This window comes from Phaethon lepturus, unplaced genomic scaffold (genome assembly GCF_000687285.1).
Source record: "Phaethon lepturus isolate BGI_N335 unplaced genomic scaffold, ASM68728v1 scaffold17793, whole genome shotgun sequence".
Classification (NCBI taxonomy): Eukaryota; Metazoa; Chordata; class Aves; order Phaethontiformes; family Phaethontidae; genus Phaethon; species Phaethon lepturus.
The window spans coordinates 15,971-29,591 of NW_010529906.1; the positions used below are offsets into that span (position 1 = coordinate 15,971).

General features: G+C 41.7%; 1 protein-coding gene across 1 annotated transcript in view; it reads left to right on the forward strand.

Annotated features, from left to right (window-relative positions):
- Nucleotides 1-13,621, forward strand: part of UBR4 (ubiquitin protein ligase E3 component n-recognin 4) — a gene marked incomplete at its 5' end in the record, with an annotated part of 74,255 nt that overhangs the window by 11,946 nt on the left and 48,688 nt on the right. Inside the window, 22 exon segments of the mRNA XM_010284089.1 lie at nucleotides 370-552; nucleotides 779-901; nucleotides 991-1,220; nucleotides 1,867-1,991; nucleotides 2,561-2,658; nucleotides 2,787-2,944; nucleotides 3,654-3,863; nucleotides 4,880-4,981; nucleotides 5,831-5,931; nucleotides 6,110-6,308; nucleotides 6,541-6,729; nucleotides 7,101-7,164; nucleotides 7,291-7,482; nucleotides 8,109-8,179; nucleotides 8,303-8,450; nucleotides 8,989-9,216; nucleotides 9,440-9,610; nucleotides 9,733-9,915; nucleotides 10,188-10,346; nucleotides 10,954-11,106; nucleotides 11,410-11,637; nucleotides 12,506-12,663. Coding sequence (XP_010282391.1) covers nucleotides 370-552; nucleotides 779-901; nucleotides 991-1,220; nucleotides 1,867-1,991; nucleotides 2,561-2,658; nucleotides 2,787-2,944; nucleotides 3,654-3,863; nucleotides 4,880-4,981; nucleotides 5,831-5,931; nucleotides 6,110-6,308; nucleotides 6,541-6,729; nucleotides 7,101-7,164; nucleotides 7,291-7,482; nucleotides 8,109-8,179; nucleotides 8,303-8,450; nucleotides 8,989-9,216; nucleotides 9,440-9,610; nucleotides 9,733-9,915; nucleotides 10,188-10,346; nucleotides 10,954-11,106; nucleotides 11,410-11,637; nucleotides 12,506-12,663 — 3,473 coding nt within the window.

Sequence of the window (13,621 nt, forward strand, 5' to 3'; positions counted from 1 at the left end):
AGTGGTTAGAATAATGGGGAACTTAAAAATCCCGTAGCTAATGGTAGTGTTTATGGTGGTTGTACATCGCATGTCTTTTTTTTTAATTTATAACATGTTTTAGGCTTGCTGTATGTCCCTGGTAATTCCAGGAGGTCTGGCTAAAATATGATGAAGCATAAAAAGTTTGTATGATCTTTCCTTTTTCTTTCCCCACTCCTCCTTGTTGCATAATTTGTTGTATAATATGACACAAACTCACTCCACTCTGTGTTCATCTGATCTGGCACATCTACAGGAGTCTAGAGTCCGATGAGATAATTTCAGTAGCAGTAACGATTGAAACTGCAATCTTTCTTTACTAATTTATCCAAATGTACTTCTGCTTAGGAAGCCTGTGCACTTCAGTACTACTTCTTGATACTGTGGCGGATACTAGGGATTTTGCCTCCATCCAAAAACTACATTAATCAATTGGCTATGAACACACCAGAGATGAGTGAATGTGATATTTTACACACATTGCGCTGGTCCTCCCGTCTGCGAATCACGTCTTATGTCACGTGGATCAAGGTACAGCCTCATCTTTATAGGTCTGTTTTGTAATGTTGTTGATAGTAAGACTGTCAGTCTCTGGTTCTTCCATGCTGACTGCATGTGGGATTTGTTATGTGGGCATGGTGGTGAGAAATGGGTACTTATGTCGGTGTTTTCTGAAGTGTTCTAGCCTGGTAATTGGCAGAGTGGGTAATTACAGAGCACATTTAAAATGTGACAGGTCTTTTTTTGGCATCTGTAGGATCACCTTACCAAGCAGGGCATGAAAGCTGAACATGCTGCTTCTGTCATTGAATTGGCCTCCAGCAAGTGCAGCTCGGTGAAATATGATGTGGAAATAGCAGAGGAATACTTTGCTCGACAGGTAAGGTGGTGTGAATGCAACTGTGCATATGGAGCTTCTATTTTTGTGGAATGATATGCACTTACTATTCCATTCTTTTGTATTTTAAGATATCTTCTTTCTGTGGTGTTGATTGCACAACTATTCTCCAACTGCACGAAGTTCCCAGTTTACAATCCATTTACACTCTTGATGCTGCAATTTCCAAGATTCAGGTTTCTCTAGATGAGCACTTTTCCAAGCTAGCTGCAGAAACTGATCCACACAAGTCTTCAGACATAACCAAGAACCTCCTGCCTGCTACGCTGCAGCTTATTGACACTTATGCTACGTTTACCAGGTACAGTCCTTAGGGTTGCTAGGAGGAATACAATTTTCTTCTGTGCATAGTGCTTTCTGTGCATGTTGTTTGTTGTTTTCTTAGAGGTAGGTGCTTTTTTTTTATAGTCCAGTATAATTACTCTAACTTATGTCCTCTAGAGGGTCAAGTGTTCTAAAAGAATTAAAAGTAGCCTCTCAAGTCATGTATGTGAAGTTGTTATTTCTAAGTGGCCTCTTTGTCTGATGTTTCACGACTTTCTTGCAAGCCTGTAAAACTAGCTTTTCCGCCAAAGATGAAACCTCCTCTTACCACTCTGTAGGATAGTGCTACTTAAGCTTATTTCACTGAGGTAATATTGAGGCTGTCAGACCATCCAGAAAGAGGAGGGGTTTAATTCTTACATTAAGAGTCTGAAGTCCTTCTAAACTCTCGTTAGAACCTTTGTAGAAGAAAGGGAAAGTAAATCAGCTTTTTCTTTTGAGTGGGTGCTTTTCCTGGTAAGTAGCTTAGAGGAGATAAAAGCCCAGAACGCCCTTAGTGGTATAGCACGAAGTATGGGGCAGAACTTCAGAAGTTTGTTTTCTTATCTGTCACTATATTGACACACTTAGTTCTGAAATGCAGAGCTGTTTCCTGAAAGAAATCCTTTCCATCCTGAATGCAGGTCTTACTTGCTACGGAGCCTCTCTGAAGAGGGCTCCACTGAGAACAAACCCTCTGAAGAGAAGCTCCAAGGTTATGCTGCTGTCCTGGCCATTGGATCCAGCCGTTGCAAGTCTAATACTCTAGGTGAGGCTACTGGATAGTTCACATTTCCTTCTCTATATAGGTGAAGCTTTCTACAATGTTGGCAGCGTTCAGTTTCAAAGGTGTATGCTGGCTAATATGTTCTCAACCGCTTTGTTCCAATGAGTGCATTTATCCTGTCAGCAGCAGACTCGGAAGCCTTTTCCTTTTAGTATTCTAACGACTGAAGGAGTTGAGCAAACCTTGAAACTGTCTTGTGGGCTTGCTTGGCTTATAGAAATGCTTTTATAACCATGTTGGTACTCTGGCATGGCATAGTAAAGGGAATTATGAAATGTTGATATTTTGAAGACTCCTGTGAATTAGTATTTTTGCCATGTTTTCTGTTGTTTTAATAAAGTGAAACAAGCTGGGAAACTCTTGCAAACTTTTAGGGATAATTTTGACTTGTAGAAAAGCATGAAACTAGCCCTCAGTAGAATTACAGCTCAACTTAGCTACAGCTGTGTCCTAATCAAATGATCTAGTTTTAATCAGTGTTGCAGAAGGATTCTGATTTTCAGTAGACCCATGAAATTACTCGGTGACCTATGATTCCTTATTAATTGCAGGTCCAACACTTGTTCAGAACTTGCCATCAGCTGTGCAGACTTTATGTGAATCATGGAACAATATTCATACAAATGAGTTTCCAAACATTGGCTCATGGGTGAGTCCAGGCTCGTGGGTTGATCTGGCGTGATCTTAAATTAACTCCGTAAATTGCTGCAAATGGCAAGCAGTGTGTCTTTCTGTTAAATTGTTCTGATTTTTGTGCACGTGTGTCTCAATCCTTAGCGTAATGCCTTTGCGAATGACACGATCCCCGCAGAAAGCTACATCAGTGCAGTTCAGGCCGCACATCTCGGTACTCTCTGCAGCCAAAGTCTACCTCTTGCAGCTTCCCTAAAACACACCCTTCTCTCCTTGGTCAGACTCACTGGTGATCTCATTGTGTAAGTGATGTTTTTTATATTACATTCTTGCTGTATAGGTCTGTCTGCTCTTCTGAATGGCTGTCTTGATCAGACTGTTCAGGTGAAACACTTCGTGAACTGGGGCTGTATTTTGAACTAATAAGCCTTTAACGAAGTTACTTTCAGTGTACAATTCTAAATAAAATAGCCTTTCTGTCTTCATCTGATAGCTCTAAAAGTCAGACTCCCTGAGAGAAACCTTTAGTCCTTTTTGTTAAATAGGGACTTGAAGAAACTGGGATATAAACTGAGGCAATATGGATCTAATTAATTTGTGTTTTGATATCATTCACTTGTGTGATGTTTTCAAAGCATAAGGAAAAAGTGAAATGAAAGAATTATTTTTTTTTCCCAGGAACTTACTCTAAGATATTCTGAAACAAAAAAATAATTGTTGACACTGCAGACAAGTCGAAAAGCCATACTGTGCAGTAGCGTGACTATCTAGGAAAATGTTGTAGCTGTATATATGCAAAAGTAACGTGTAGAGTTTTCCAAATGAAGACCATTTTTCTGAGGGGAAAAATGGCTGTGTGTGTGTGTTTATCCTGGCTTTCTAAAAAAGGTTTGTATCACAAACTTCCATCCATACTTGTGCCTTACATATGTGACTTCTGCTTTATCCAATAAGGGCGTTCTCTGATACATCATACAGAGAATTAACTTTTTCTTTTCTTTTCTTTTCAAGCTGGTCAGATGATTTGAACCCGCCACAGGTGATTCATTCCCTATTGCCCCTCCTTTTGGAGACCAGCACAGAGAGTGTGGCAGAGATAAGCAGCAACTCCCTAGAAAGGATCTTAGGCCCTGCAGAATCAGATGAATTCCTGGCACGTGTTTATGAGAAATTGATCACAGGGTGCTATAACATACTGGCCCATCACTCGGATCCAAACAGGTAACAGGGCTGTGTGGCTCGTAGTTCTCCTCCGACAAAGCTGTATACAAAGGTTTACGACACTATGTTTAAACATCCATGTTGGTTCTTGAAAAGCACAACAGAAAGATGAAAAATCAGCTTATTTTTATCTGTTGAAGACTTCTATACTTGTAGACTAAAAATACAAGGTATTTTATTCATGTTACCATAATTTTCAGCACTGCTGTTCAGGCAGTGTGGATTTTAATAATTTCTTGTAACTTGGAATGGAGCACGTGTATATCTGGATAGTTTTTAAGCAAATAGAAAATTATGTAAGTACAAGCACAAAATCAAAGCTGAAGGTGCCAGCCTAACTTGCTTTATATTTCTTTGTCTCTGTTCTTGCTGTTTGTAAGGATGGCTAATCCCTGCTTTATCATAGCAGACTAGTCAGATTTGTGCTTCCCACCCCTTACTCGCTGTGTGTATTAGAGAATAAGCTTGATGTGCAGATGTTGATTCTACCCATCTGAAACATAAAACCATTAGGCATGATGATGTTGCATCTTTTCAACATTGATCCTCTCTGGATGGAAGGTATTCAGAGGGAGATCTACTGCGCCTTCTGGTAGGGAATGTAAATGTAATTGGATTTTACTTGCAGGCTGCGTTGTGAAGTGGGGATGGGCACCGGAGAGAATGGGGAGGAGTAACACTAAAAAGAGACTGAAACTGTGAAAGGAGCAGCCATTTAGAGGAATTTGTAATGCAAGGAGTCTGAAAGGTCTAGATTATTCTAGGTTTCTGGCTGTATAACTTGCCGACAGCATCACGTGCCACTTTTTTTTTCCTGAACATTTGGTGGATTTGTTAGTATTTGTGTTTATTCAATTATTTTCCTCCTGCTTCTTGGAAGGAGAGCTGCTTTCAGCTAGTAGAAAGTTTATTAGAATCGTATTAGCAAAATTTATCACTTCTTGGCCCTCAGAATTCTTTAAATTGTTAAATTGCTCTTCTGTATTCGTATTTAATATGCTTCTTTCGATCCTCAGTGGCCTGGATGAGTCTATTTTGGAGGAATGTTTGCAGCATCTGGAGAAACAGCTGGAGAGCAGCCAGGCCCGAAAAGCCATGGAGGAATTCTTTTCAGAAAGGTGAGGTCATCCTCAAAATTGTAGGCCAAAGACTTACTTTCTCTTCCTTTTTCTCTTAGCTTGTCACTGTCAACACCTAAGTGATGTTAATGCCATGGTGCAGGAAAAGGCAGAACCATGTAAGGATAGGATACCGTTCAAGCAGCGCAGGAGAGTGTGAAAAGACTTTCTGGGTGGGAGAAGACCTAGGTCTTTGTCACTCCAAATAAAATACTCGGCAAGTCCTCAAAGTGATCATCAGTGGGGAATCTTGCAACGTGGTGGTTTTATCAAAGGCATTATAAGGAGGTTTTTGAGAGATGCTGGTCTAGAAGGCAGTTGCAAAATCCCAAGTCTTGTCAGTGCTTCCTCGGGGCAATAGGTTGATAATTTTAAGGTGTGTTAAGCATAGCACAACAACAGTGTTGTGTAGAGATGTAACGGTGAACTGGAGGAAAGGTTTTTCTCTGTTAGAAACCTGACCATTGTCTGGTTTAGCTCTCTACTTGTTCAGCAGTTCAAAATTGAGGCCATCTGGTGGCTGGCTGTTGTACTTTGTTAACATGGAAGGGAAAAATAGGCAAGGAAATCTTGAGTGTTGGTTTGGAAACCAGTACAGTCCCTTTTGTGACTTGATATGTGGAGAATACCGATATGTTACGTAGGAGCTCATGAGACTTACAGATTTTAGCCTGAGCTAAGTGTTTGCTTTTTCTCTGAAAGCAATTTCTGTGCCTTGCCTGCTGTGCTGAGCAATGTTACACAAACTATTACCAATCTGAAATGTGAGGGCACATATAACCAAGTGCAAATGAAAAAAGGAATGGGTTGTCTTTTACGAAGCTGACTTAATTTCCTCCCTCCATGTAGTGGAGAACTGGTCCAGATCATGATGGCGACAGCCAATGAAAACCTCTCAGCCAAGTTCTGTAACAGGGTGCTGAAGTTCTTCACCAAGCTCTTCCAGCTAAGTAAGTGTTGAATCTCTTTAGTCCTGCCTTTGTCCACCTTATGCTGTTCTTGTATTACTGTGATACGAAGATGTTTGAAAGAAAAGCTGCAAAAGGAAGCTTTGCACTTTTGGTGGAAGGCCATCTTCAGACACATTCGTTGTAGCATCTGTTACTCACTAGTAATTTTCTCTGCCAGCTGAGAAGAGTCCCAACCCCAGCCTGTTGCGACTTTGTGGCTCTTTGGCTCAGCTGGCTTGTGTGGAGCCTGTACGTCTGCAGGCCTGGTTAACCAGGATGACCATGTCCCCACCCAAAGATTCAGATCAACTGGACATTGTGCAAGAGAACAGGCAGCTGCTGCAACTCTTGACAACTTACATTGTCCGGGAAAATAGGTAAGTACAGCCTTTCTCATTTCTTTTGTGTGCTGTTAATTTCTTTTTTTCTCTAGCTGTGCAAGTTACTTGTGAGTTGCTGATGGCTTTGTGTTGTCAGCTTTGAAATGAAGTGGGGTATGGCTGTTTGCCCTGAATGCATTGCTCTGTCAGGGCCCTTGCAGTGGGAGGCTTAGCTGTGTTTCAGTGGGTGATGTATTTCAGCCTCTGAAACTTTCTTCTTTTTGATTAGCCAAGTCGGAGAAGGCGTGTGCACTGTTCTGCTGAGTACGCTAATACCAATGGCAACAGAAATGTTGGCCAATGGTGATGGCACAGGCTTTCCTGAACTGATGGTCGTGATGGCAACTTTGGCTAGTGCAGGACAAGGTGCGGGACACCTACAGCTTCATGGTGCTGCTGTTGATTGGCTAGGCAGATGGTAAGAGCGAAATGTATACTGCTGTTTGTTTGTTTGTATCACTTCGATTTTGTTTTTTTTTCTTAATTATTTTTTTTTCTGGTAATTTGGGGGCAGAATTTCATGTTTACTGATATATGCTCATTTTTTAGTGTATTGTTTGTTGTTTGGAATATGAAGTGTCTGAGAGGTGCTGATCTGTGTCACCCTGTTAAGAGCAACCATGTGTTTTCTTTGTCGTTTCCACTCTTGATGGTTTAATTACTGCATTTATACATTTCCTGTTGTTAATCTAAAGCAAACTGAATGCTTGAAGCTATTGGTGAGAACTGAGTTTATACTTTTCAAAGGCTGTTAGCTGTAATGATCTTCTCCACTGTTTTCTGTTACAGCAAGAAATACCTGTCTCAAAAGAATGTCGTAGAAAAAATGAATGCAAACGTCATGCAAGGGAAGGTAAGACATGTGACTATGTGGGAATTTTAAAGCAATTTGGTCAGGGAGACCCTTCTATTTTCTTGCCTTACAGCTATTATGGGGTCTAAGTACTGCCTCTCATTTTCATTCATCTCCACTTTATAGCATGTGACTATCCTGGAGTGTACATGCCATATTGTCTCTTACCTGGCCGATGTCACTAATGCACTGAGCCAGACCAGTGGCCAAGGACCAAGTCATCTTTCTGTTGATGGAGAGGAACGGGCAATTGAGGTGGATTCAGACTGGGTAGAAGAGTTGGCAGTGGAGGAGGAGGACTCTCAAGCTGAAGATTCGGTAGGCAATAGTCACAGTTAGTGCTGCAAATGAGATGAAGAACTATTTTGCAGCTTCCAAATCAGAATTACTCGGGTTATAAACTAAGACGATGTTGTTGGTTGTTCCTAACGTGAGACTGAGTGAAGAACCCTAGTTGTGAAATCTGGAAGGGAGTATCTGTCATTCGTGCGTAGATCTGTTGACTTTGTGATGTCAACAAAAATTAAAAAGTCGGGGTTTTTTTAGAAAACAAAAAGCAAGAAATGGAGTAAGGTGGGTTTATTCCTACTGGCTTCTTTATCAGCTATTAGCTTTTATACCAACAAACAACTTGCATTATGCTTTTAAGTGCTGTCGGGTGGGGAAAAAAAAGCTGCTGTTAATGCATTCTTTAAAATGTAAAGTCCCAATACATTATTTTTCTTACTGTTTTATTTTTCTGTTTTTCTGTTTTCTTGATTCACTCAAGTTGCTATAAAATGTTGCCATCTCCTCTTTCTGTGTGGCTTGATAGCGGCTGCTGCCTTTAGCTAGGTGGTGCTAAAACTTGCTATTCTTAAAATGCGCATTTAGTGTCTGAGGAATGTATTCTGTACTGTGTGCCTTTACTGTAGCTGCAGTTATAACACCTTTCTTCTTGACAGGATGAAGATTCTCTTTGTAATAAGCTCTGTACCTTCACAATCACACAGAAAGAATTCATGAATCAACATTGGTAAGAATCTCAAACTTGCATTCAGAATTTCAAACTGGTATTTCTGGCTATTAAGAAGGAAACAGTCTGTGGAGCCTTCCTGAGGCACTGTATTTTATAACTCATATGGCTTATTTTGTGCAGGTATCACTGTCACACTTGCAAGATGGTTGATGGGGTTGGTGTTTGCACAGTTTGTGCTAAAGTTTGTCACAAGGATCATGAGATTTCTTATGCCAAATATGGATCGTTCTTCTGTGACTGTGGAGCCAAGGAAGATGGCAGTTGCCTGGTAAAGTGTCTTCATGTCAACGTACAAGCTGTGATTTCTTGAGTTTTTAAAGTTTTTTTTCAGAGGCTTCTGTTCTGCAATAAGTTAGGTCATGATACAAGTGCATAAGAGTCCCAAGACTTGAAGGCCGTGGCTTTATATTGAACCCTTTTAATTTACAGCTTGCCTGGCAATTTACTTTTTTGGATCAAGTAAGTGCAGTGGCAAATCTCTGCCCTAGTGATTACTGGGATTCCACCTACCTTTACAGAATTTGCAAGTTAGCTTAAGCTACACAGGGGTCAGATACCACCTTTTTCCATGTTTTCTGTTGGCAGCAAAGTAACTTTATCTTAAATATGAAAGTTTTTCTAATACTTGGGTGCAGAGTGGCATGCAGGATACCATTGTGTTACTTCTTTAAAATGGCGGTGTAGGAGAATTGCATTCTATTTCTTTAAAACTACGTTAATCTTGCTGCTATTACAATCTGTATTCCTTTCATCAGTGGTAAAATTGAGTCTGGTTTGTGCTTTCCGCATTGCTGTGTCATTCCCAGGCTTTGGTGAAGAGAACTCCCAGCAGTGGTATGAGCTCCACCATGAAAGAATCCGCCTTCCAGAGCGAGCCCAGAGTGCCCGAAAGTGTCATTCGACATGCAAGCACCTCTCCTGCAGAGAAAGCCAAGGTCACCATCAGTGAGGGGAAGGGCCCTGACGAAGAAAAACCCAAGAAGAGCAGCCTGTGTAGAAATGTTGAGGGCTGTCGAGAGGAATTGCAGTCCCAGGTATAATTATCAGCTAGCTGTTAAAAGGGAGATGGTTCATGATGAGGATCTTGGGCAGACTGTGTTGGTTATCAGCCAAGTGGCTTGATTTTTACGTTCCTCTTTATGATAAGAGGGATAATAAAAGCGGCATCAGGCTTTAAAAAACAGTTGACATGCAGCTTTTGTGAAGGCTTCCAGCAGGAGCATCTTGTGCCTCACTTGCCATATCTATTTCTTGTAGGCCAACTTCTCCTTTGCACCTTTGGTGCTGGAGATGCTGAATTTCCTGATGGATGCCATTCAGATAAACTTCCAGCAAGCCTCAGCCATGGGGAGCAGCAGTCGTGCACAGCAAGCTCTCAATGAGCTACATACTTTGGACAAGTCAGTAGAAATGACAGATCAGTTAATGGTACGATATGAAAGGAGTTATTATGAGTGATTATATTATGGGTAATAACTCGTTAAGTGGGATTGCTTTTAAACGGAAAAATTTCAGTGATCTGGTTTTGTATGCTTTTACGAATGGCTCAGGTCCCAACTCTTGGCTCTCAAGAAGGTGCTTTTGAGAATGTCCGAATGAACTACAGCGGTGACCAGGGCCAGACGATCCGGCAACTGATCAGCGCTCACGTGCTGAGGCGGGTGGCAATGTGCGTGCTGTCGTCCCCCCATGGACGTCGGCAGCACCTGGCTGTGAGTCACGAAAAGGGCAAGGTGAGATCTCTAACTCTGTAGAGGATGTTGGACTGTAAAGGAAAATGAAATAGCCTTAGAGCACTGAGCAACAAGCAGGATATGATTTGGGCTGCCTGTTGCCAGATCTGGGTCTTTTGTAAAGTATTGCATAGCTTAGAAAAACCTCTCCTTCTTCAGAGAAAAGAGTTCTTGCAGCAGAAACAGTGAAAACTGCAGGGACACAGTCCTTGAAATTCCTTTTTTCCCCATGATTTGTAAGGTAGGGTAACAAAGTTCATTTTATTCTGCAGATTACAGTCCTTCAGCTCTCGGCATTGCTGAAACAAGCAGACTCCAGCAAAAGAAAATTGACCCTTACTCGCCTTGCATCTGCACCCGTTCCGTTTACGGTACTGAGCCTAACTGGAAATCCCTGCAAGGAGGACTACCTAGCAGTGTGTGGACTGAAAGTAAGTGCCTGACAACCCCTTTTCTAGACATCTGGAAACGCCATCTCTAAACCAACTGTATTTCTTTCCTCTGAGGAGCTAGCACAGAGCTGGCTCCAAAGGTCTGTCACTAATTTTAGGTCATGAATTACTTTGCTACTAGATATATGAAGTAAAAGAAGCAGGACCTATGTGAATAATACAATAAATGAGACAGTGCCTCAAAATAATACTTCTTATTGTATTTAGGCCAATTTTACTTTAAGACATGAGTCAAGGTTTGGTCATATGAAACTTAGTGTGTTAGAACTAGTCGGTAACAACTAGTGTTTTGTAACAAGGACTCCTCTTTTCTGTATTATCCCAAATTTAGATTCAGCTTTCACAGTGCAGAATCCACAAATCTATTAACAGCTGGACTCCGTCTGGTTTTGGTTTGTTGGTTTGATTTTTTTTTTTCTTTACAAACTCTCATGTCATTCGTCTTAAATGCAGGAATTTTAGATTCTTACTGTATGAATCATTATTGGCACTGAGGAATGCTGGCTTTTAAATCAGTTCTTGGTTTGAAATGCTTATAAACATTTTGTTCTAATAATTGACCAATTTTTTTTTTTCATTACTCCAGGACTGCCACGTGTTAACATTCAGCAGCTCTGGGTCAGTCTCTGATCATTTGGTACTTCATCCCCAACTAGCCACTGGAAATTTCATCATTAAAGCTGTGTGGCTGCCAGGTTCTCAAACAGAGCTTGCTATTGTGACTGCAGACTTCGTGAAGGTATGTTTGGTCATAAGCTATTGATGATGCGTGGTCATCTACTTTCACACAACAGAGCCTGGATCTCTGCAGAGTTGCCTGTAGAAAGAAGTATGTGATAATATTCTTAGTTAGAAATAAATCAGAAATAGAAATCTGTGGTGTTTGTCTACTGTTGCCCTAAGAAAAAGCAAACCCAAAGAACCTACAGAGGAAAAAAACCAAACCCTGTAACATCTAATAGGCATTCCCTTGTCTCAACTTTTGTCCATTTGCACTGTTTTGTATCATAGTAGTTAATTGTTTTCTTCATTCTTCCCACAGATCTACGATCTCTCTGTAGATGCTTTGAGTCCAACTTTCTATTTCCTTCTACCAAGTTCCAAAATCAGGGATGTCACATTCCTTTTCAACGAGGAGGGGAAGAACATAATAGTGATCATGTCCTCTGCTGGGTACATCTATACGCAGCTCATGGAAGAGGCGAGCAGTGCCCAGCATGGACCGTTCTATGTCACCAATGTGCTTGAAGTCAATCATGAGGACTTAAAGGTACTGGTGACTTCCTTTTCTTGTAGTATGGGCTGCAGTGGCTTTCCCTCTTTTGTTTGTGCCTTACATTTGAAGGCAGAAGTTTCCTTTTTTCTTTTTATTTTTCTTCTTTTTTTCCCCTTTTTAAGCCCCCTGATCTAGATCAGTGAGCTTGCCATTCCTCTAAAGAGAGAAATATCCTTGCAGTGAAAGGAGGTGGGGGTGAAAATTAAACCCCTTGATCCTTTCATCTAGAAAATGGAGCATGTTTTCCATGGCTGGCTCTGAAGTCATGCCCAGCAGGATTTCTCAGCAGGGAGGTGGTTTCAGAGCAGTGCTGTTCTCAGAGCGAGGCACTCCGAAGGTGCGGTAACCAGAATGGATAAAGTTACTCACCATTGCTGGGGCTGCAGAGGTGGAGTGAGCCTTTGTTTCTGGTTAATAGCAGCTCTGTTGTTGTGGGAATGACTTTTAAAATCTGTCTACATTTCACTCGGTGTTTTTAGCCCAGCCTGCTCCAAAATAGGAGAATAGATGAGAGGGCCCTCAGGAAAGCTCTTTTATGAGCTGGGAACATGGGGAGTGCTCTGTGTGAGATTGTTGTACAACGTTCAAGCGCACAGATGCAGTAGCTGAGGGCGCTGCCTACAGCCTACGGGGATGCAATCTCAGTGTCCCGTGCAAAAGCCTTTGAAGTATCTGATGGATGAGTTCGCCAAGGAGTTGAGCTTAGAAAATTGTCATGTGGGGCTGCGTCCTCTCAGTGGTGCGGAGGGGGCAAGAGAGAGGCTTTTGGAATAATTCCATAATGAGAAATTTAAAAGCCTTACCGTGTTTTGGAGGATGCGTGTTTATATTGCATATTGCCATTTCTCTCTGATCCTTACAGGACAGCAATGGCCAGGTGGCAGGAGGTGGTGTCTCGGTGTATTACTCCCATGTGCTACAGATGTTGTTCTTCAGTTACTGTCAAGGCAAATCCTTTGCAGCCACCATCAGCCGGGCCAATCTGGAAGTGCAGCGGCTATTCCCAATTAACATAAAGAGGTGAGGCTCATGTGGAAAACTCCCCTGAAGGTTGAATTTCTGTTTATTATTGTTAAATACTACTAATTATTCTTAACATCTCAGCTCTGAATGGCCAAAGTTTGCGGTGAAGATCCCCTTTTTGACTGATGATTTCTTGGTACTTTTCCTGTTGCTTCTGCCCCAATTGCAGAATGATTTGAAACCAAAGCTGGCTGTTTCGGCAGTGTTGTGTGTATATGTTTTTTCTTCCCACTAGGATTTCACAGCAGAAAGGTGGCTTCAGAGCGGCCTTGCTGCACAGTGCGGAGCTGCTACTGGTGCAGCAGCTGGAACCGATGGGATTACCCACCCTTGTGGAGGCTGCGGAGCAGGAAGCTTTTGTTTCCTCTCGGCACCAGTACTGCAGTGGACCTTGTGTATTGTGCACGTTAAGGCTTATTTTCAGACTCGCTTGAGGGAAACCAATCTCTTATGCTATGAATGTGGCAAGAAAAAAGCTGTTCTGTCATTTGTTCTGACAAGCAGATCTGGTCATTTAGGCCTCAGACTTTTTGCTAGCCTGACACCAAGTCACTGTCATGAGTAGGCTCTGTAGAAGGGTCAGATTCCAAGAGCTTTCTATCCCTAGTCTTGTTTGGCTTAGTCTTTTTGCAGCTTTGTTTTTTCCCAGTGAGCAGAGTCATGCAGATTCTCCTGCACTGGCCCTTGCTTAGCGCCGCTGGGTGTGTTGAAACGTGAAACTGTGCATTTGTTCAGATAAAAAGATAGCTGAAAGTCATTTTTAAATTAGCCCCTTGGTTTTAGGCATAAAATGTTACTTAGTGTCTTTCCTTGAGTTTTCAGGGCAGAGATGAGGGCTGTGAATTGGGATGCTTGTGCCTTCTGCCCACTCAAGTGGTTGTCTTGGGTTTCTCACCTATAAACTGGGCACTGATGTTCCTGGCTGTTCATCAGTGCAGTGATTTGAATTCCTGCT